The 23041-nt window shown below is 44.5% G+C and overlaps 1 protein-coding gene across 2 annotated transcripts in view; it reads right to left on the reverse strand.

The window, feature by feature from the left end:
* Positions 1 to 13250: 13250 nt before the first annotated feature.
* The window catches only part of LOC121576447 (choline O-acetyltransferase), a 28555-nt gene continuing 18764 nt past the window's right edge, over positions 13251 to 23041 (reverse strand). For both annotated transcript variants that reach the window (XM_041889599.2, XM_041889607.2), the window contains 9 exons: positions 22735 to 22912; positions 22269 to 22438; positions 21911 to 22011; positions 21510 to 21638; positions 21222 to 21344; positions 20848 to 20989; positions 20398 to 20460; positions 19684 to 19821; positions 13251 to 16099 (listed from right to left, as the gene is read on the reverse strand). In XM_041889599.2, coding sequence (XP_041745533.2) covers positions 15797 to 16099; positions 19684 to 19821; positions 20398 to 20460; positions 20848 to 20989; positions 21222 to 21344; positions 21510 to 21638; positions 21911 to 22011; positions 22269 to 22438; positions 22735 to 22912 — 1347 coding nt within the window. In that variant the 3' untranslated portion in view covers positions 13251 to 15796. The remainder of the gene's footprint in view (positions 16100 to 19683; positions 19822 to 20397; positions 20461 to 20847; positions 20990 to 21221; positions 21345 to 21509; positions 21639 to 21910; positions 22012 to 22268; positions 22439 to 22734; positions 22913 to 23041) is intronic.

The raw sequence follows: 23041 nt of genomic DNA on the forward strand, positions 1-23041 counted from the left end.
GTTAACCCTCATGATTAAATCATCAAACATGATTACTTCACTGTTGTACTCCCTGATCATAAATACATTAACATAAAGTTCACAGGAGGCTGCTGAGGGGAGAATGGCACATAATAATGGCCAGAACGGAGCAAATGGAATGGCATCAAACACCTGGAAACCATGTGCTTGATGTATTTGATACTATTCCACTGATTCCGCTCTGTCACGGGAGCTGTTGGCGGTGGTCCTCGCTCTGGAGGAATGAAGACACTGGCTGGCGGGCGCAGTTCATCCATTCCGGATTCTTACTGACCACCGGAATTTGGAGCACATACGGGCAGCAAAACGGATGAACTCTCGTCAAGCCAGGTGGGCCCAATTTCTTACTCGCTTTCAATTCATTCTGTCCTACCGCCCAGGTTCCCAGAATGTGAAAGTCAACGCACTCTCAAGGATGCGCCATACCAGAGAAAGGAAGGATCTGGGGAGTCCTATCCTGCCCTCGTCTCTCATCCAGGCTCTGTCGTAGCCGGCCGCGATAGGTAGACCCATGGGGCGGCACACAATTCGTCCAGGGTAGGGGAGGTAATGGCCGGCAGGGATGTTGCTCAGTTGGTAGAGCATGGCGTTTGCAACGCCAGGGTTGTGGGTTCAATTCCCACGGGGGGCCAGTATGAAAATAAAAAAATAATGTATGCCCTCACTAACTGTAAGTCGCTCTGGATAAGAGCGTCTGCTAAATGACTAAAATGTAAATGTTGCACCTGTCGTTTGGGATGTGGACGAAGACACCCACCTTGGCTTCTGATGTCTCCCGCTATGTCAACTCCTGTTCCGTATGTGCCAAAACGAAGACACCTCGGAACGCCCCGGCAGGCAAACTAGTTCCTCTCCCAGTGCCTCAGCGACCTTGGTCACACCTGTCCATAGACTTTGTCACCAACCTTCCACGTTCTGACGGCTTCACCACAGTCATGGTGGTCGTAGATCGGTTCTCCAAATCATGCAGTTTTTTGCCACTAACTGGTCTTCCTTCTGCTCTCCAGGTCGCTGAGGTCCTGTTCCAACAGCTCTTCCGGCATTATGGACTTCCGGAGGACATCGTCTCGGACCGTGGCCCCCAATTCACCTCCCGAGTGTGGAAGGCTTTCCTGGAGAAGATCGGGGCCACGGCCAGCCTCACTTCCGGGTATAGGCCTCAGTCAAATGGGCAGTTGGAGCGCATGAACCAGGAGCTGGGGAGGTTTCTTCGTTGCCACTGTCAGGACCGGCAGGGTGAGTGGGCGAGGTTTCTTCCCTGGGCAGAATATGCCCAGAACTCCCTCGTTCACTCCTCCACGGGGCTCACTCCCTTCCAGTGTGTCCTGGGGTACCAGCCGGCCTTGGCCTCTTGGACACCCAGCCAGACCGACGCGCCCGCTGTCAACGAGTGGTTCCACAGGGCCGGACAGGCCTGGGACGCCGCCCATGTCCATCTCAAGAGGGCCATTCGTTGGCAGAAGGACCAAGCCGACCGCCACCACAGTGAGGCCCCTGTATTCTAGCCTGGTGATCATGTCTGGCTGTCCACAAAAAACCTCCCTCTCCACCTGCCCTGCAAGAAACTGAGCCCCTGGTTTGTGGGGCCGTTTAAGGTCCTCTGGCGGATAAATTAGGTATCATACCGGCTGCTCCTTCCCCCTCACTACTGTGTCTCACCCACTTTTCATGTTTCTCTCCTCAGGCCGGTGGTTCCTGGTCCTCTGGCGGATGCCATCCCCCGGGGTACGCCCCCCTCCGCCCCTGGACATTGATGGGAGTCTGGCGTATGCGGTGAGGGGCCTGCTGGACTCCAGGTTCCGTGGGGGACGGCTCCATTACCTGGTGGACTGGGAGGGGTATGGTCCTGTGGAGAGGAGCTGGGTTCCGGCTGGGGACGTTCTGGACCCCAACCTAATTCGGGACTTCCACTGTCGCCGCCCTGACCGGACCGCTCCTCATCCTCGGTGTCGTCCTCCTGGCCGGCGACGTCCTGGGGCTGGAGCCGCGAGTCCGGGGGTACTGTCACGTCTCCTCCCGTTGCTCCCCTCCGGCATTCTGATTCGCCGGTCTACTGAGCCACCGGTCTGAGCGCACCACCTTGGCAACACCGGAATGGAAACCCAACGCACCCTAATCACCTCCAGCGCACCTGCACCTCATCAACTCATCACCAGCCCTATTTAGCCCTGGATTATTGTGTTGTGTGTGATTGTTAAGCGTCGTGTCGTTTACTCTCTTTGTTATTCTCTTTCTCATTATTAAGTAAACCTTGACCTTGTTAATTCCTTCATCTGCATCCTACCTCTTCATATATCAGTACTCGTCACACGCTCCAGTCATTACCACGAGCATGTTCTCCCCAATTAAGGTACCACCAACCTCCTGTGATAAAGTTATAAACTGGGCAACGCATAACAAAAGGTTTTGCGCGCACAAACCTATTGATGGCATGCGACCACAACCCTCACGTCTCCTCACGTTTGCAGGTGATCAACAATCAAGACATTGAAATACATCGCTAATCCCACATTATATTCAAAAAATACATGTGCGTCTAATAAACAGTTTCATAAACATTGTCTGGTTATTCATAATCAGGCCTAACTTTAATCGTCACAAGCATACTGGAATACGAAGAACATTGACTACTGTGACATCTTCCCAGAGGCAATGCAATGACTTGGCAATAATCAACCTCAACCATATGCAAATGAGAACACTTCCTTTCAGTTTGTTTTAACACAACTTTTGATATGTGTTTCCTTTGGGTAACTGTAAACGTGGAGACAATTTGCGGTTATATGGCCATTCTCCAAAAATACCGTAATTCATTGTCCACGCTCCAGCCTCCTCAGAGCTAGTTTTCCTGACAAGTTTCCCTTCTAAAAGCAATAAAGTGAAGACACAGCCTCTGCTCTGCAGTAGCTACAGGACCATCACCATCCCACAGCAAGGACCCCATCTGGGCTTATTTACACTGAGACATACATCCCACTGATGATACCATCCCTCTAACGCCAGGCCCCATCACAACAAGAACACGTCAACAAGGAACGAGAGAAAGAACGAGAGAAGGAGATAAAAGAGATCTCGCAAGGAAAAGACAGAGAGAGACGGAGAGAAAAAAAATAAACATTTAAGGACTCCATCTACCCATGGTTTAGTGAATAGCTGAGGCTACACTTCCTTAACAGATTGGTGTATTAAACCTTTTACCTCCTGCTGTTCAATTACCCAAGTAACCTATAAACCTGGAGCTGAGCAGTGGTCCCGGGGGAGCCATCTCGGTGCTGTGGTCTGTTTAGAGCAATAACACTGTGATTTAGGATCATAGGATGAGTTTCCTAGCCTCCGCCATGATGGAGTACCTCTCCCTCTCTCTCTCTCTCTCTCTCCCTCTCTCTCTCTCTCTCCCGCTCTCTCTTTCTCTCACTCTCTCTGTCTCTCTCTCTCTCTGTCACTCTCTCTCTCTCTCTCTCTCTCTCGCTCTGTCACCAACCAATGCTGTCCCCAGCCTCCTATCAAAGAAGGACTCATTACTTTAAAAGCGACATCTCGCTATGTACATTCACTACCTCCACTTCCTCCTAAGGTCTTCACATAACAGCCCTCTGGAAGTAAATATAAACAACTCCCTTGTAAACAGACGCTGCATTCCAAATGGCACCCTTTTCACTATTTACTACTGTTGACTACGGCCCATAGGGCTCTGCAGTATATGGGAATAGGGGGCACACAAAGTCTGAGGTAAAGCTCCTGAGCCATAGCCTAGCTGTAAAAAGCACCAATGTTACTTTATGAACTGTATGTCCCATTGGTTTTTTTAATACCCTCTTATCATATCTCATAATTTGCCAGTGTGTTGTGGGTAAGAAGCTTATTACACTGGAATCCCAAGTGGGCCATACTGTGTAATGTGTGACTCCCATATGTCCTGTTCCCAATGGTGTTGCTAGTAGTGTGACTACACTGAGGGTGGCCTAGAGGTTAAGAGCGAATCCCTGAGTCGACTAAGTGAAAAATCTGTTGATGTGCCCTTGAGCAAGGCACAAATCGCTCTGGATAAGAGCGTCTTCTAAAATGTAAATGGACACTCCTATAGTACGCTCAGCTGTTTTTCTCACCACTAGGGTGCGCAGTGTCACCTCAGTATAGAACGACGACACACAAAAACATGTACTCTCATTAAATGACTAAAAGCGCTTGGACAGTTTAGGTTGACATTACATCCAGTATCTAAATGATCCACAGTTCTGTAAAAGCATAATAGTTTTGTTTTGTTGGCCCCCAGTTGAAATTGTTCTTATATTACAGCAGTAGCCATGTGATACTCTCACTACTGACTCCTAGAGATTGTAAGTATTATTTCAACCTGTGTACTTTGTTTTATAGATTGAGTAGGTATCCTAAAACACTATTAAACTGTACTATAGGTTCAGGAGCCTATTTTTGCATCCTAAATGGCGCCCTCTTCCCTGTTTAGTGCACTACTTTTAACCAAGACCCCTTGTGTACTATGTAGGGAATAGGGTGCCAATTGGGACACAACCTCTTTTTAAGGAACATAGAAAAGGTGAGGCTTGATACAACCTAAACACACCAAGCAAGACATTATTCATCTCTCCTCTCCTCTCGTCCTGGCCTTGTGATTTATTCTCCTCCCCTGGTCAGAGGACAGGACGTGTATCAACAGCAGAATAGCTTTTGTCTCTTCTCTCTCTGTCAACAACAACAAACTGGCTGTCTGTAGATGGAACACTGGAACACATTGGCTACCGTTGCCATGGCATTGGGGTGCTGCTTCCATCTTTTGGTGCTCCCGTCAGCTGCTTTAATGAATCACTCTAATTGGCTGAGTTGTTGGTTGCCGGCCGGTGTTGTGGGCTAGTGAGTAGTGATCTGACGCTCTACGGCATGTGGTTGTGGGAGGAGGACTGATTGATGGAGTAGCTGACAGCTATGGGGAAGTGGTGGTTGGCTGGGGGGTGGGGGGTGGGGGGGCGGATGCAGAGATGTAGTGTTGGCTGGGGAGAGGCTGGGGGTGGGGGTGGGTGGTGTGGGGTTGGCTGTGGGTGGGGGGCATATGTGGAGGTTGGCTGGGGGACTGTGGTATTTGGGCTGGGGAGCGGCTGGAGGGGCGGCTGTGGGGTTGTGATGATGGGGGGCTGCTGTGGGTTGTGAGGATGGGCGGCTGTGGGGTTGTGAGTATGGGGGGCGGCTGTGAGGTTGTGAGGATGGGGGGCGGCTGTTGGTTGTGAGGATGGGGGGCGGCTGTGGGGTTGTGAGAATGGGGGGCGGCTGTGGGGTTGTGAGGGGCTTGGGCTGTGGAGAGAAGCTGTGTTGGGTCTGGCTGCTCTTGACAGAGCCTCTGTTGGTCTCCTCACACCGCCTCTCTCCCCTGGGACACACTGCTGGGACCATCCACGGTCTGCACGTAATTAAGCTTTACTCCTTTTCTCTCCTCAGTCAGCCTCTCCTTCCCCGCTGCTGACTCTCCCTCCATTCCTCTCCCTCCACCCCTCTCCCTCCATCCCTCTCCCTCCATCCCTCTCCCTCCATCCCTCTCCCTCCATTCCTCTCCCTCCATCCCTCTCCCTCCATCCCTCTCCCTCCATCCCACTCCCTCCATCCTTCTCCCTACATCCCTCTCCCTACATCCCTCTCCCTTCATCCCACTCCCTCCATCCCTCTCCCTCCATCCCACTCCCTCCATCCCTCTCCCTCCATCTCTTTCCCTCCATCCCTCTCCCTCCATCCCTCTCCCTCCATCCCTCTTACATCCCTCTCCCTCCATCCCTCTCCCTCCATCCCTCTCCCTCCATCCCACTCCCTCCATCCTTCTCCCTACATCCCTCTCCCTACATCCCTCTCCCTTCATCCCACTCCCTCCATCCTCTCCCTCCATCCCACTCCTCCATCCCTCCCTCCATCTCTTTCCTCCATCCCTCTCCCTCCATCCCTCTCCCTCCATCCCTCTTACATCCCTCTCCCTCCATCCCTCTCCCTCCATCCCTCTTATATCCCTCTCCCTCCATCCTTCTTACATCCCTCTCCCTCCATCCCTCTCCCTCCATTCCTTTCCCTCATCCCTCTCCCTCCATCCCTCTCCCTCCATCCCACTCCCTCCATCCCTCTCCCTCATCCCTCTCCCTCCATCCCTCTCCCTCCATCCCTCTCCCTCATCCCACTCCCTCCATCCCACTCCCTCCATCCCTCTCCCTCATCCCTCTCCCTCCATCCCTCTCCCTCCATCCCTCTCCCTCCATCCCTCTTACATCCCTCTCCCTCCATCCCTCTTACATCCCTCTCCCTCCATCCCTCTTACATCCCTCTCCCTCCATCCCTCTCCCTCCATCCCTCTCCCTCCATCCCTCTCCCTCCATTCCACTCTTTCCATCCCTCTCACAGCTCATCTGTACACAGAAGCAAAAGCAGGTGGGAAGTGGCCTTAGCAGCAGTATAGGTCCACATGACCTAAATGACAGTCTACATGCATACAAACTGCAAACTCATGCATTCTGGTTTACCCTCACTTGACAGTGGGATATTAGTGGCGTATATACAGTCTCTGTTCACCTGCCAGCCGTGACGACTAGGCTGGGATGTCCTTCAGAGTACTCACCCAGTCCACAAATACGCATCAGTGAGATGGGGCTTGTGAGGCAAGCAGTAGAGGAGTCACTATGCACTGTTCTTAATGAGGAGCTTCTCTCTCTGTCCTGGCGACTCGGATTGATCTACATAGTGGATACTTGTACAACTAGCTCTCCTCTCTTCTCCTCTCTGAGCTGCTCTCCTCTCGTGCTGTGCTGTGAGACCAGGGCAGGCAGCCCAGAATCGTTACTCTGATGCGAAGATTAGAATTAAATGATTGTCTCCTTGTAATGCTTTTGTGGATGGTTGAGTCTCCTCTTAAGATGACAGCCTGGCACAACCACTTATTCTCCTGAGAGACTCTCAACTCTCATCTAGTCATGTGGCTGCGCGCTCTGCATCTCTCTCTCTCTCTCTCTCTCTCTCTCTCTCTCTCTCTCTCTCTCTCTCTCTCTCTCTCCATCTCTCTCTTTCTCTCTCTCTGTTTCTCTCTCTCCATCTCTCTCTCTTTCTCTCTTTCTCTCTTTCTCTCTCTCTCTGTTTCTCTCTCTCTCTCTGTTTTTCTCTCTCCATCTCTCTCTTTCTCTCTCTCTCTGCATCCTGGTCAAAACTCTCTGGAGGGATTGACAGAGAGAGAGAGAGAGAGAGAGAGAGAGAGAGAGAGAGAGAGAGAGAGAGAGAGAGAGAGAGAGAGAGAGAGAGAGAGAGAGAGAGAGAGAGAGAGAGAGAGAGAGAGAGAGAGAGAGAGAGAGAGAGAGAGAGAGAGAGAGAGAGAGAGAGAGAGAGAGAGAGAGAGAGAGAGAGAGAGAGAGATGCAGAGTGTGATATCTGAGTTGGTTTGGCATGTACAGGGGGGAAATATATACAGTCCCTTATCCTGTTCAAGGCTGTATTTCAGAAGGGTGTCCTGTTCTGTTGTATCATGGGCACAGTTTACATACATTTTGTGCATATCCAAATCTATCCAAATGGTTCAGTAAAATCACACAGTCTTCTCTATTAATTTCCAACTGAGTCTACAGTACTATTGACGTTTTCTGAGGATGGGAAATCAGTGGAAAATAGGAATCAGACCTGATGATGATGATGATGGTGATGAAGATGCTAGTGGGTCCCTCATTAGGGGTTCTTATCTCCTTACTAATCAGAGCCCTGCTGGGGCCCTTCCTGTTGATGACTAAGACCCCCGCCTGCTTCACCTACCTTTCTATACACATATAACACACACACACACACACACACACACACACACACACACACACGGTGCTGTTTTACCAACCAGCCCCTCCCGCTGGTCACCCAGGGGCCTCTATCCACCTCGGAGACCACTCGAATTAGCCTCGGTCATTTAGTAGGAGTCTGAACGCTTCGGCACACACACACACACACAAAAGCATAAATCACTCCAATGGCATCCCCGTCCTGCACCGCGTCCAACAGGCTAAGATTTACACCCATGTCTAAGCATGGCCTGCAATCTGGAACCACTCCACAATGTCAACCCTCAAATTGGTTATTGATTTTACGATGAGGATATGAATCATGTGTTGCCAACACTGTTTAGAACGATGAGGATATGAATCATGTGTTGCCAACACTGTTTAGAACGATGAGGATATGAATCACGTGTTGCCAACACTATTTAGAACGATGAGGATATGAATCACGTGTTGCCAACACTGTTTAGAACGATGAGGATATGAATCACGTGTTGCCAACTCTGTTTAGAACGATGAGGATATGAATCACGTTGCCAATACTGTTTAGAAGATATTTATAGTATTACCATTTGGATTAGAGCTGAAATGCAGTTGAAGATATTTGTTTAGGTACTGTAAGGAAATAAACGCGTAGGTGCCATTAAAAATAGGGTAAGCATGATAAAATGTATAATATGAAATAACATTGAAAGAGATACTCAGGCGTGTAAGTGTTTTCCTTACTTTACCTCTTGTCAAACCATATATAATAAAAAACTGTATAATAATAGTAATACACTGAAGTGTTAGAAGATAATCTTTCTATGACAGTAGAATGCAGCATTGTGAAAATTATCTCAAACTGTGAACTTTTCTTCCATATATACACTACCGTTCAAAAGTTTGGGGTCACTTAGAAATGTCCTTGTTTTCGAAAGAAAAGCATTTTTTTTGTCCATTAAAATAACATCAAATTGATCAGAAATACAGTGTAGACATTGTTAATGTTGTAAATGGCTATTGTAGCTGAAAACGGCTGATTTTTAATGGAATATCTACATAGGCGTACAGAGGCCCATTATCAGCAACCGTCAGTCCTGTGTTCCAATGGCACATTGTGTTTGCTAATCCAAGTTTATCATTTTAAAAGGCTAATTGATCATTAGGAAAACAATTGCTAAGAAAAAGCCATATCTCAGAATGCCCTTCTTAATCTTTTATTTTTATTGGCCAGTGTGAGATATGGCTTTTTCTTTGCAACTCTGGTGTTTTGCGGGTACTATTTAATGAAGCTGCCAGTTGAGGACCTGTGAGGCGTCTGTTCCTCAAACTAGACACTCTAATGTATTTGTCCTCTTGCTCAGTTGTGCACCGGGGCCTCCCACTCCTCTTTCTATTCTGGTTAGAGCCCGTTTGCGAGAAATTGCCAAGAAACTGAAGATCTCGTACAACGCTGTGTACTACTCCCTTCACAGAACAGCGCAAACTGGCTCTAACCAGAATAGAAAGAGGAGTGGGAGGCCCCAGTGCACAACTGAGCAAGAAGACAAATACATTAGAGTGTCTAGTTTGAGAAACAGACACCTCACAGGTCCTCAACTGGCAGTTTCATTAAATAGTACCCGCAAAACACCAGTCTCAACATCAACAGTGAAGAGGCGACTCCGGGATGCTGACCTTCTAGGCAGAGTTGCAAAGAAAAAGCCATATAAGTCCTCACTAACTTTAAGCATCAGTTGTCAGAGCACCTTACCGATCACTGCACCTGTACACAGCCCATCTGAAATTAGCCCACCCAACTACCTCATCCCCATATTGTTATTTATTTTGCTCATTTGCACCCCAGTATCTCTATTTGCACATAATCTCTTGCACATCTATCATTCCAGTGTTAATACTAATTGTAATTATTTTGCACTATGGTCTATTTATTGCCTTACCTCCATAACTTGCTACATTTGCACACACTGTATATATATTTTCTATTTTCTGTTGTATTTTTGACTTTATGTTTTGTTTTACCCCATATGTAACTCTGTGTGGTTGTTTTTATCGCACTGCTTTGCTTTATCTTGGCCAGGTCGCAGTTGTAAATGAGAACTTGTTCTCAACTGGCTTACCTGGTTAAATAAAGGTGAAATAAAAATAAAAACTCTTAAAAGCAACCAGTCAAAATGAAATAAATCAATAACCTTGCAGTGTAGAAATGTCTGTGGATGATTGGATAAAGTGACAAGACGTACATGTCAGTACTTGTACTTCTATCTATGATTTTTAAATGGAGTTCTAAGTTCTGAGGCGGGGATACAGTACAGTCCCTGGTCTTCATCCCAAATGGCACTCTATTCCCTATTTAGTGCACTACTTTACCCATAGTGCACTATATAGGGAATAGGGTGCCATTTGGGATGCAGCCCTTGTCTCAGCTCTTGGCATATAACTGTAAAAGATAGCTATTAGTTAATAGGCCTTCACTTCTCGGCCAATTAGGCTCTGAGACGTTGTGTAAAAAAGGAGCCAGATAGGAACCTCTTCCCCAAGAACAGCTCCTTCAGAAATGTCAGGCTGGTTATTATCAAGATCCTATAGTGAGGAAAACAGACAGCCATAGTCTGTCTTAATTGAACGATTTTAAGAATGGCAGTCTAGTGTGGTAGACTGTATTATTTTCTTTGAATTTACTTTTAAATGTCACTGACTGAATTGTCTGAATAACTAAAACACAAGGCGACTGTGTGAGAATGTTTTCTATCTAGTATGTGTCCCAAATGACACCCTATTCCCTATTTAGTGCACTACTTTTGACAAAGATCCATAGAGTGTGCCATTTGGTATGCACTCTAGATTCATTTCCGGAAAGAAATAGAAACTTCATCATGCTCAGTTTGCTTTTCAGAGATGACTGGCTGCATCATGACTGTTGTTGAAGCTCTGAATCATATTCATAAATCAATGGAGTTGAACAACATATTTAGATGACAGTTATAGTTTTGGTTGGTATGAAACAGGATAATTGCCCATTGAATGGACTCATGGTTTCCTTATGGCTATTATTTCTGATCCATGTGCAAATGCTCAATTAGAGAAGGTGATTCCAACTGAAGGGTGATCAGCCGTTGCAACATTAGAGCTGAATACTGTACAAATGATGACAAGGGACAGCCTATTGAATAAACGGTCATTATGAACGTACTGTGTGTGGGCTGGGCATTTGAACTCGTCTAGTTTCTATCCTGTCCGAGACAATCGAATAGAATAGGATAGAATAGAATAGGTTAGTACTGTATTAACAGTGTATGTCTCTCTAAAAAGACCCATTTGCTTTCACTGCATCAGGGGTTATGGGTTCAATTCCTGCATGGGCCACATGTATTGAATATATGTGTCACTGTCCATGTTGACAGTTCTGTTCGTCGCTTTGGGTAAATGCGTCTGCTACTCTGCTCCGCTCCACTCCACTCCACTCTACTCTACTCCACTCTTCTCTTCTCTACAACACTGTTTCGCACATAAACAGCCTGTCTCCTAACAGGGGAGAGATGTAAACAACAGTGTAGAGGACAGCTCTGAGCACCAGTCAGTCAATAGCAGTCAGCAGGTGAGCCTGTCTCTCTGTCTGCTGCGTGGCAGACACCGATCAGCACTGATGTTCCCACATCACCCATCCACAGGTGGGCTTCCTACATCCATGGATCCTAACCTGTCCAAGTCCGTCTGGACTGGACTGGTCAACGGCTCAGTTGGTAGAGCATGGCACTTGTAGCTTTAGGATAATGGGTTCGATACATAGACTATATGCATGACTAAGTCACTTTGGATAAAAGCGTCTGCTAAATTAAATATAATTGTTATAATAATAATATTAATAATAACACACACTCTACCACACTCTCAGAAATAAGGGTACAGTTAGGGTACAATACTGTTCCCTGGGGTACCAAAATATCAAAATACACATCATGTACCTTCAGCGGTACACATATGATCTCACATGGTACAGTGTGGTTCCTTTTAGGGTACATGTGCGGATAATCTAGTATAATGGTACATTTTGTCTCCGGTACTAGAGCATTGTCACCTTCCATGACCTGTTTAGATTTTGTGTGGTCAAGTTTTTCTTTTCAGTTCTTCTCAGTTGGCTTCAGGTGCTTTAAGGTGCCAGAATGTGGGGAAAGTGATATCCATCATTTTGTGTAATCAAATTCATAGAACTCATATAATTAAATACAGTATCATATATCAATGTTTCCCAAGCCCACCTGATTCTACCTGTCAACTGATCATCAAATCAGGTGTGCTTGTCCGGGGCCACAACAAAAATATGTACTACAACAAAAATGTGTGCTGTTCGGGGTACTCGAGGAGCGGAGTTGGGAAATATTGTCATATATTGTATCAACCTAGATCATTCTCTGGAAATCTCCAGAGCTCATAGGGTTCCTGTCTGTTGTGCTAATGTGAGGTACAGTTTCATAGTGTGTGTATCTCTCTCACATAAAACAATGTAGACCCAATCAGATGCCAGTGGAACCAAGCCATCTGCTGTATAGACAGGTTGGCTGACAACGTCACGAAAATGAAGCGCGCATCGATGTGGCCGCAAGCCGCAAATTGTTATGATTCTGAACGATCAGATTGCTAGCAGCAATGACAAGAAGCTGCCATGTGGGGAATCGTAGGTGGCTTGTTTCAGCTTGTTTATCTTGTTCTTTATACCATGTCTTGTTTTGAGGTGTTTTGACGGATTTCATGTCAATGCTAACATCACTAAAATTGGTTAGCTAAGTAACCAACAACTGTAACAATGTATTTGAGAGACAACAAGTGCTCATTGTGCAAATGTACTTATGTTTTCAATAAACATTTGGAGTCTAAATATAGTTTACATGTTGTCAACAATCTAAGCCAACCCTGTCTGTTTTGCCCCATAGTTGCGCACGCGTAGGTTTTGTGGCTAAACAACCAACCCGTCTATAGAGTGGGTTAGACATTGAAATTGAAAAAGTAGTATGGAGATACCCATTCAAGTCTATGTTCTGTGATGGGTGGACCAGCGGCCATTTTTAATATACCCATGAATGATCTCCATTTTAGTTTTTACATTTCTATGGGTTAGAGATGTGGCCTTATAATACACACATATTGACTCAGGCAAAACAGGCTGGTTGTTATACCTCTAATTATTGTGGCAGTTGACACCTAGATGTTCATTAGAGAGACTTACTACAGTATACTGTAGGCTACTCCCATATACTTTATATTTAACAGATTGTGTCTGGGTGTGTCCCAAATGGCACCCTATTCCCTATAGAGTGCAGTACTTTCATGTTAGTAGAGCATTATGTAGCGAATAGGGTGCCATTTGGGATACATCCGCTCTCTTGCACCCCCATTCACATCTGAGGATTGACCTAGGAATTGAGTGTGTTATTCCAAGGAGAAGTTAGCCACATGTGATATTTTGGAATCCATTTTATTTCCGGACATAAATATTATTTATCGCAGTATTCTCTACACAGCACAAGGTTACAATATATTCTCATAAATATCTGTAATACAATTCAAGTGTGGATATCATATTGATTTTTTGATGAAAATAAATGTATGTATTTAACTACAAAAATAAATACGCTTTTCAATGTTTTACTAGATTTGTATGCATTCACTGAACATTCAATTGACTATCAAATAAATACAATTGATACAGCACAAACTACAGTACTCTCTCTATCACTAACGATAACATGAACATGGAATTAGGGCTCGATTCAATCCGTAGCGCTGAAGATATGCATTTCAGCGTGATTGAAATGTAAAGTTTATTTCCGATTGAGCCAACACATGCAGTGTTTATCGTGAATAGGGGAAATATTGCCTTTAAATGTGAATCAAGCTATAAGGCTGATCCTCTGCGCTACTGATTGAATAAATACCTTAGATTCCATAATATGAGTGGAACCACACGTTAGACCATTATCAATTTATAGAGAAAGCATGCATCCCAAATGGCACCCTATTCCCTATATAGTGCACTACTTTTGAGCAAAGCCCTATGGACCCTGGTCAAAAGTAGTGCACTATAAAAGGAAAAGGGTGCCATTTGGGAAGCATTCAAAATAAGAAACTCAAAAACCAGCATATCAACACCACTACTACATTCCTATTCATTTGCATACGTCACACAAACAGGTAACAAACATTCTTCCACAGAATCACCACATCCACTTGATGAAACGGTATGAGACAAAACTGAATCCTGCACACAATCTCTACTACCTATGCCTATGGAAATACATCTAGAAATACTGTAGTGTAAGCACATCAGTCTAAAGTTCAAGGCAAATATGTTTATGTTTTGCATGGACTCATATACAGGTACAACATTTGACGTTATTTTTACCAATCCCTGCTTTTCAACAACAAGTAGACATTTCTGAATAGATTTGTAAGTTGTTTTAAGTGCACTTAACGTGCATTTCTAATACTTTTTTTCCTAATTGTGCATGCATAGGGAAATAGAGAGTGAAGGGAGGGGAGGGGTGACTATGTGAGGTATATAGTCAGAAAACGACTGATAAAAGACTTTCACTGTCACCTGGTTAACATTCAAATGCCCAGCAAAATACATGATTAACACAAAACAACAATAACATGTAACAGCAACAATTAACATTTAAACACTCTTGACTTTGATATTTGTGATCACAATTAAACATTTACAAGGACAAACTGACAGGTTTTGAACATGAGATCATCATCAAAAACATGCAGGGTTTTGATTGTTACAATAAGACACTTCTCTATTACACACAAGAGGACATTACTGTATTCTACGTTCTAATACGTTCTACATTCTACTGTGACCAAAATATTGCTGAGTACCAAAAATAGCTAAGATAATGAATAGATTTCATATGAATTGCATGTGCAAGCCTTGCTGCGTAAGCTATTTTATTATTGCACAGTATACCCTCGCATGACTGTATTTTATTCGTAATGTTTCTACACTACTTCTAGTCTACTGTAGAAACATACACATCATGATTCACGTTACATTATCACCACTTAGTGAGCAAAGCTCAGTTCATCCTACTGAACTGATGCAGAAGGTGACACTGACTTTTTCATTACTCAAACTATTGCGTCACACGCACAGGACATGACAAATATGGTTCACAGTACAAAGATACTGATACATAGCAACTGTTGCTACTGAATTGAGAATCATTTAAGTCTTTTTTTTCTCAAGCAATGCGCTCCTGTTATTCTTCACATATCATGTATTTTATATGATTTCTTTACAAATGTAAGTAAAAAATATAGAACATTAAAGTGCCTGTCATCCTTTAGACTTTACTTGATAGAAATCCCTTTTTGCCAACGTCCTTGACGATCTTGAACCTAGTTTACTTGAATCCCATTAGTTACAATATGATGAATGTTTGCATGACAAATGTGAATAATAATGGTATATTCCGGTATATATTTAGGAGTTGTTTCGATAAAGCTGATGAATATATGTTGAGCGTACATACACTGAGATCATTTAGGAGCTAGTTCATTCATCCTCTCGGTGAAGAGGAGCTGTCCGTCACTACAGTGCTGAAATAGCAGGCATGGCTTTAGTTTCCTATTAGTAGACCAGATAGCTCTGCTCTGTCTAGACTCCCACACAGTGTCAATGATGAATGAGAGTCTACATCATCGTTTCTACGTCTATCTACATCTATATGTTTTCTTCTATGTTTAATTCTTTGTAATCATTATAGCTAAATTATTTACTCTTAGTTTTATGTTCATAGTTACATAGTTAAGGCTTCATATTTTCTGATTGAATCGAGAGATAAAGTCGTAAAACAAAAACCTGATTGCACAAACACGAAAATACACACAGGACAACTAGTTAACACTCCTTTTACGACATACCGGAACGTGTCGGAAGTTGAGTGTGACTCTGAAGCTGTCGTAATATGGACACCGTAAAGCTACATTGGTATGACTTACTTCTCTGTTTTCTGAAGTGTGCTTGGAGGCTTGCTGCCTGCTCCTTGGCTTTTCTCAACCACCTTCGAGGCAGCAGGAGCAGCACTGCTCTGAGGCTTATTACTCTTCTTGCACAGATCCTTCATCTCTACGAGGCCCTCGTCCAGAGCCTTGATGAACACGGCCGAGCAGGTCTCGGTGCTACCGTGGAAGCTGGTCACGCTGAAGAGGAGGTGGTCTGACTGGGGGTTGTAGCAGCACCCATACCCATTAGGAACCACCGGGCCATAGCAGCAGAACATCTCCACTGTGGTAGGGACCTGAGGAGGATGTACACCAGTTAATACCCATCTACCTGCCCCAGTCTACCTGCAGGTTGTTTTGACATTAATACGTGTCACATATCAGTTTGCAAACAATGTAATTGGGTTAATAAAGCCGCATTCAAACATGGTCTCTTTTTTGCTTTCTTGAGTAAGGCAGCTCCAAAATGCAGGTGTTTCAGCCTAGCTCAGTGCTTTCTGTGGTGGAGGGGCAGCCAACGGACCATACAGAGTGTAGGGGTTGGTAATGTTCTCTAGTTGCGCCGTGATTGGCTCAATGTTCTGTCACTCATGGGGAAACTACGTCACCACAAAATCTACAGGGAGAGCTTGAAAATTCAAGCCCCTTGGGTGCAGTCATAGAGTTACATTAGAAGTGCCCATCCAAGAAGGCTCAAGGTCATTGGCCACAGATAAAATGACGTCAAATCACGTTATATCTATAAGCCTCTACCGTAGCTTTGATTGGACTGATCATGTCAACATCATACTTTCAAAATCTTAGGTAGCAAGCTAGACAAGCAGTCATCATCATGAATCAAGTCAACAATCTACTGGCAAATCCTTTTCAAACCTTGTCATATGAAGATAAATTATAGATCAAATGTCAATCTTAGGCTCATCGGCCATTGGACATAAACATTACACAATAAATTGGAAAATACAAATTCAACTATGTGTGGTTTGGAAGGAATCAGTGGCTAACTGCAAGCATTGCAAAGCAATCACTAGCCTGCTATTCAGTGGAGAAGGTGTGTGGTCCAAGTCTGGGTTTAAGTGTCTCTTTTCCAAGCTTAAAAGGATCAACATTCACATGCAACACCATGGACCAGAAAAGGTTGAATACATTGGCCATGCTGTCAATCCAGCATGACTTCTGCCACGTTCAAAACAGCTGGAAACTCGGAACTTGGACATCTCAGACTTCAGTGAAAAAAACGAGTTCTGACTGGGAAAATACGTTTTGAACGGTCATCCAACTCAGAATTCCAAGTCGGGAACTCTGGCCTCTTTCTAGAGCACCGACCTGAAGATCACTGCCGTCATGATTCGACCTTGTTTTTTGTCTAGCTCCCAGTTGTCTTGAAAGCACCATAAATCCAGAGAATTCTAAAATGACATTTGCCCACAAGATTGACCGCCGCGCCACCTTCCTGTTCAAGTGAGCACAGCACAACGGTGCAAAAAATTTATTGTATGCTGCTGCATAAATGATGTAATATGCCAGGGAGATATGTATACTGTAGCTAAAAAAGTAATACTAAGTGTATGTTGTGTAGTAAGCTGTTAGTAGCCCATGTGCCTCACCCTAATAATTTGGTCCCTTTCCCCCTCATAACTTAGCCTACTGTTCTGACTTGGTGGTGCACATGTTTTAGAGAAATGTCATAATCAAATATTGTACGAGCTTTCATTGTCTGCTTATATGCCCCCTTTATGTTCTGAATTCTGTCACTGTACATTTCAAAAGTGCTAAACAAATAGTTATATTGACTACGTCCGTCTTAGCTTGCTCATTAATGTCTTTTTTAATCTAAATTACGGATTGCCTCTTATCCGCTCATCGCTCCCTTATGCCATAGTTCATACATCTCAATTGTCATTAGACACCACATTTGTTTAAGCAAGTCAGTAAATGAAGCTGAATGAACTTTTTTGCTGCCAGACAAGGCTCCACTGATAGCCAGGTGTAGCGGTGGTAAGGATTCACTCCATGGTGCTGAAAAGAAAGCTCTGCTGTTGGGACAGCTTTATGTAGGCCCTAACAGTTTGTGGGCACCGTTTGTCACCGTTATAGTGCAATTAATGTATTGTTTAGTGTTGTGTTGTGTTGTGTTGTGTTGTGTAGCGGCTTTGCTGGCATGCATCCCAATTATTTTTTTGGAGTTTACCCTACCAAGATTTACATGCAAAATAAAATAAAATAAAATGAAATTGTATTTGTCACATGCGCCGAATACAACAGGTGTAGACCTTACCGTGAAATGCTTAATCAACAATTCAGTTTTAAGAAAATAGAGTTATGAAAATATTTACTAAATAACCTAAAGTTTGAAAAAAGTAACACAATAAAATAACAACAACGAGCCTATATACAGGGGGTACCGGTACCGAGGCAATGTGCGGGGGTAGTTGAGGTAGTTGAGGTAATTTGTATATGTAGGTAGGGGTAAAGTGACTAGGCATAGATAATAAACAGTGAGTAGCAGCAGTGTGGGGGGTCAGGCCTACCACTGTTGTGTCGTCAGCAAACTTAATGATGGTGTTGGAGCCATGCCTGGCCACGCAGTCGTGGGTGAACAGGGAGTACAGGAGGGGACTAAGCACACACCCCTGAGGGGCCCCCGTGTTGAGGATCAGCGTGGCAGATGTGCTGTTGCCTAGCCTTACCACTTGGGGGTGGCCCGTCAGGAAGTCCAGGATCCAGTTGAAGAGGGAGGTGTTTAGTCCCAGGGTCCTTAGCTTATGATGAGCTTTGTGGGCACTATGGTGTTGAACGCTAAGCTATAGTCAATGAACAGCATTCTCACATAGGTGTTCCTTTTGCCCAGGTGGGAAAGGTCAGTGTGGAGTGCAATTGAGATTGCGTCATCTGTGTGGATCTGTTGGGGCAGTATGCGAATTGGAGTGGGTCCAGGGTTTCCAGGATGATGGTGTTGATGTGAGCCATGAGTAGCCTTTCAAAGCACTTCATGGCCACCGACGTGAGTGCTACAGGGCGGTAGTCATTTAGGCAGGTTACCTTAGCGTTCTTGGGCACAGGGACTATGGTGGTCTGCTTGAAACATGTAGGTATTACAGACTCGGTCAAGGAGAGGTTGAAAATGTCAGTGAAGACACTTGCCAGTTGGTCCGCGCATGCTCTGAGTACACGTCCTGGTAATCTGTCTGGCCCTGCGGACTTGTGAATGTTGACCTGTTTAAAGGTCTTGCTCACATTGTCTACGGAGAGCGTGATCACACAGTCGTCCAGAACAGCTGGTGCTCTCATGCATGCTTCAGTGTTGCTTGCCTCAAAGCATAAAAGGCATGCAGCCCGTCTGGTAGGCTCGCGTCGCTGGGCAGCTTGCGGCTGGGTTTTCCTTTGTAGTCCGTAATAGTTTGCAAGCCCTGCCACATCCGACGTGCATTAGAGCCAGTGTAGTAGGATTCAATCTTAGTCCTGTATTGACGCTTTGCCTGTTTGATGGTTCATCTGAGGGCATAGCGGGATTTCTTATAAGCGTCCAGATTAGTGTCTCGCTCCTTGAAAGCGGCAGTTGTAGCCTTTAGCTCGGTGCGGATGTTGCTAAAATCGCCACTGCCATCTACTCAGGTATTCTTTAACTAGGGATTTATAAGTAGTTATATAAACTGTTACTGATTACTTCATAGATTATTTATATATACGTAATAAACAATTATAACACAATTGGTTGAAATAATGTTCTTGTCTTCTAGCTGCTTGTCAAATACTAAGATTAGATGTATGCATGCTTGACTTTGGATAAAAGCGTCTGCTAAATTCCACATACTATATAGGATGTATTATGGTTGCACTAGAAATAGCCACATAGCAAAGCGATGACTAGAGGGTATACCTGACTGGTGGAGAGAATGAACTGGTTACTGGCCACATAAGTTTCATCTGTGAAGATCTCCGGCCTCTCCATCTTGAGCTCTTGTGAGATCTCTCTGAGTCCTAGAAGGTGATTGTCTATTCCCAACCCTTTAATAGCCTGTGAAACACCAAAAACCTTTAGAGCACCATGTATTTAAGCTAGTTAGGGCCCAATTCAATCAGATCTGCTTTAGCCGACATCTGCATAGCTTTTAACGGTGTCGTAGGTGGAACTGCGTTAGAGCTGTCAAATAAACAAGTGGCTACCGGCATTATACCTAAAGCGGACATTGCCACTGGCTGCATAGAGTCGCATTAAGAGAAATCCCATGCAGCCTTCTTTACAAGTTTGAAGACTGGAATGTGAGATGTAATCTACACCTCTATTAGGATGATAAAAATCCTTATTATTTAGTTTAATGATTTTCAATTTGAGCGTCATTATTTCTATATAAGCTACACTCTCTCGTTCTGAACTTTTAACGCGAGTGGGGCGGGTGTGGCTTCGTGACAATGATCACAAGAGCAGCTGCTCCGATTTGACAGCTACAACGCCGTTCCACCTCCAACACCGCCAAAACATCAGCTATCGCTGGTTAATGCTTGATCTGATTGAATTTAGGCCTTAAATTAGATGTTTCTCTTTATCAAATGGACTTATACAGTGGACAGTTTATTCAAATTTTGCACTTACTGCGATTGTGTAATTTGTCTGGGCGTTAATTGCATCCAACAATCGTTTCATCTTTTCTGAATCCTGTAAAATTGAATACAAACAAGATCACAATAAATAATTACATTAAGTCTTATGAGCTAAATATGATTACTCCACCTTGAACATGTTATGAGAGGAGACAAGGGTTCATATGAGAGATCGTGCTTGAAATCTGTAGAGAGATCAGCTGCTTTTGTGTGTGTGTGTGTGTGTGTGTGTGTGTGTGTGTGTGTGTGTGTGTGTGTGTGTGTGTGTGTGTGTGTGCGTGCTTCTGTGCATTCATCCGTGCTGGCTGGTGTGTTTGTGGCTGGAATGACGGACTCTCGACTCTGGTGGGAGGGAGGCGATGGCACCAGTTAAGAGGACATGATGAACAGTATAATGGGAGTAGCCCAGTAATTGGGGGTCTAAGTAAGAAAAATGACTCACAGAGAGAGAGGCCTTCTCGTCCGTCATGGCCTTCACAAAGGCCAGAGCCTCGGAGGTAGCTGAGCGGATGTTGTCCACCCGCCCCTCATGGAAGCGACGGATAGACGCACTTTCATAAGTGGACACCAGCCTTCCATTGCATCTGAAAAATATATAATTACTGTATATCAATGGAGTCATGTCCTTACATTCACTTTATGTGTGACCAACGAAACAAAGCTACTTTAGGTTTTTGTTGTATTAAAATGACTGTAATTAATTAGCAAACAATGTATTAAAATGAATAGTGTGCTGATACAGTATAATAAGTCTTAATTTGTCAAAACAACCAACCACATGTCCTTTTTGATACATCTCATACAGGTGTACCTTACCTGTAGAATGCCAGTTGTAGAGCCACCTGTATGTATGCATCTGGGCTCATCTTCTGTTTCTTGATGAATTCTTTTCCATAGACCTCAAACTTGTGCACATCCATGTCCAGATCTCTAACCAGCCTGAGGAATAGAAAACATTGATAAATATAAAACAACGTTTTGATTCAAAATGCAGTGGTTATTGTGGTGAGGGGGTAAGATTAAGGGTGTCTGTGTGTGTGTGTGTGTGTGTGTGTATGTGTGTGTGTGTGTGTGTGTGTGCTTCCATGCATGTGTGTGTCTTACCTCTGTAGTCTCTCAGCAGAGGCCTTCAGGAGGCCATTGGTGTGGGGTGTGGTCTTCCAGAGCAGTCTGGCAGGAGTAGGAAGTTCCAACATGCTGGTGGCCCTCCCCATCTTGGAGGGACTTCCAGTCCTGTGGAGAGAGCACATCGCATGACTTCCTTAGAATCATGTATTATTATTTAGAATCATTTATTATTAATCAACAGCGTGCTGCTTTATGACAGACCTCAAATAATACATTCGCTGTAAATGTGAAAGATCTGATTTAAGATTTAATGTCATAAACTGGCTGTTAACTATATTGCACAGAACCCACAATAGAACCTTGGGGGATACCAGTTTGTCAACTCCACATAGATTTACCACCATATGGATGCATTCATGTTTGGTTCCTTTGCTTACATAAATTTCATCAGGTATTCAGTACACGCCACCAGAACGATCCCCTCGAAGGGTGAGTGCTCGCACACCGTTCCGCAGACTCCGTCCTCCCCTACAACAAACTGAAATAGAGAAGGGTTACACATCCTGCATGTAACCTTCTACATTTCTTTCTATTCCATTGCATGGGCTCAGGGCCTGTATTTATAAAGCATCTTGGAGTAGGAGTGCGGAGCTAGGATCAGGTCAATCCCGTCCATATTATCTTCTTCTGTATTGTCTTCTGTAAAAGGCAAAACTGATCCTAGATCAGCACTCGTATTCTGAGACACTTTATGAATACGGGCCGAGGGTCGTAGTGCCATTGGCATGGCCCTACCTGCATTGGCTTGTCATACCAGCGGTTCGCCCCCATCTTCTCATGGCCTCCTCCATGGAGCATCAGCAGGGCTCGGCTGGTATCCCCAACCTCCATCCCACTGGGGTCGTCCAGACACACCACACACAGACACTTCTCGATCACAGCCAACGACTCTCTGTTTACTGAATCTGAGGGAGGGCGGGAGGGATGGAAGGAAGGAAGGAAGGAAGGAAGGAAGGAAGGAAGGAAGGAAGGAAGGAAGGAAGGAAGGAAGGAAGGAAGGAAGGAAGGAAGGAAGGAAGGAAGGAAGGAAGGAAGGAAGGAAGGAAGGAAGGAGACTAGGTTAGTTTATGCAAATAGATGTGTTTTCATAGTCTTGCCATGATTTATTTCAAGTTATTACTATGATGATATTATTACTTGATATTTGTGTTATTATTATAGTTATGATATAATGTAGACTGAAAGATGTCTGAAGTGAAACCTTTGATGAGCACGTCTCTAGCTTGGGCCCATTCTGTTCTTCCATCAGACGTCAGCAGACCAAACGGAGGCTGTCTCTCCTCTGAGTTCTCCGCCATCTTCACTATCTTCTCCAACTGGGTTAAGATGTCCATTTCTTTCAGCTTTTTCTTGTTTACCACTAGGTCCAACACAAAGAACTGAGAAGAGGAAAAACAACATTTTTAGGATTTATTTTATTGTCCCCGAGGGGAAATTTGTCATGAACATTAAATTGTGTTCGAATATTTACAGGTTAAAACATACATCTGATTTGATGTGGTTTATTA

This window comes from Coregonus clupeaformis, chromosome 1 (genome assembly GCF_020615455.1).
Source record: "Coregonus clupeaformis isolate EN_2021a chromosome 1, ASM2061545v1, whole genome shotgun sequence".
Taxonomy (NCBI): Eukaryota; Metazoa; Chordata; class Actinopteri; order Salmoniformes; family Salmonidae; genus Coregonus; species Coregonus clupeaformis.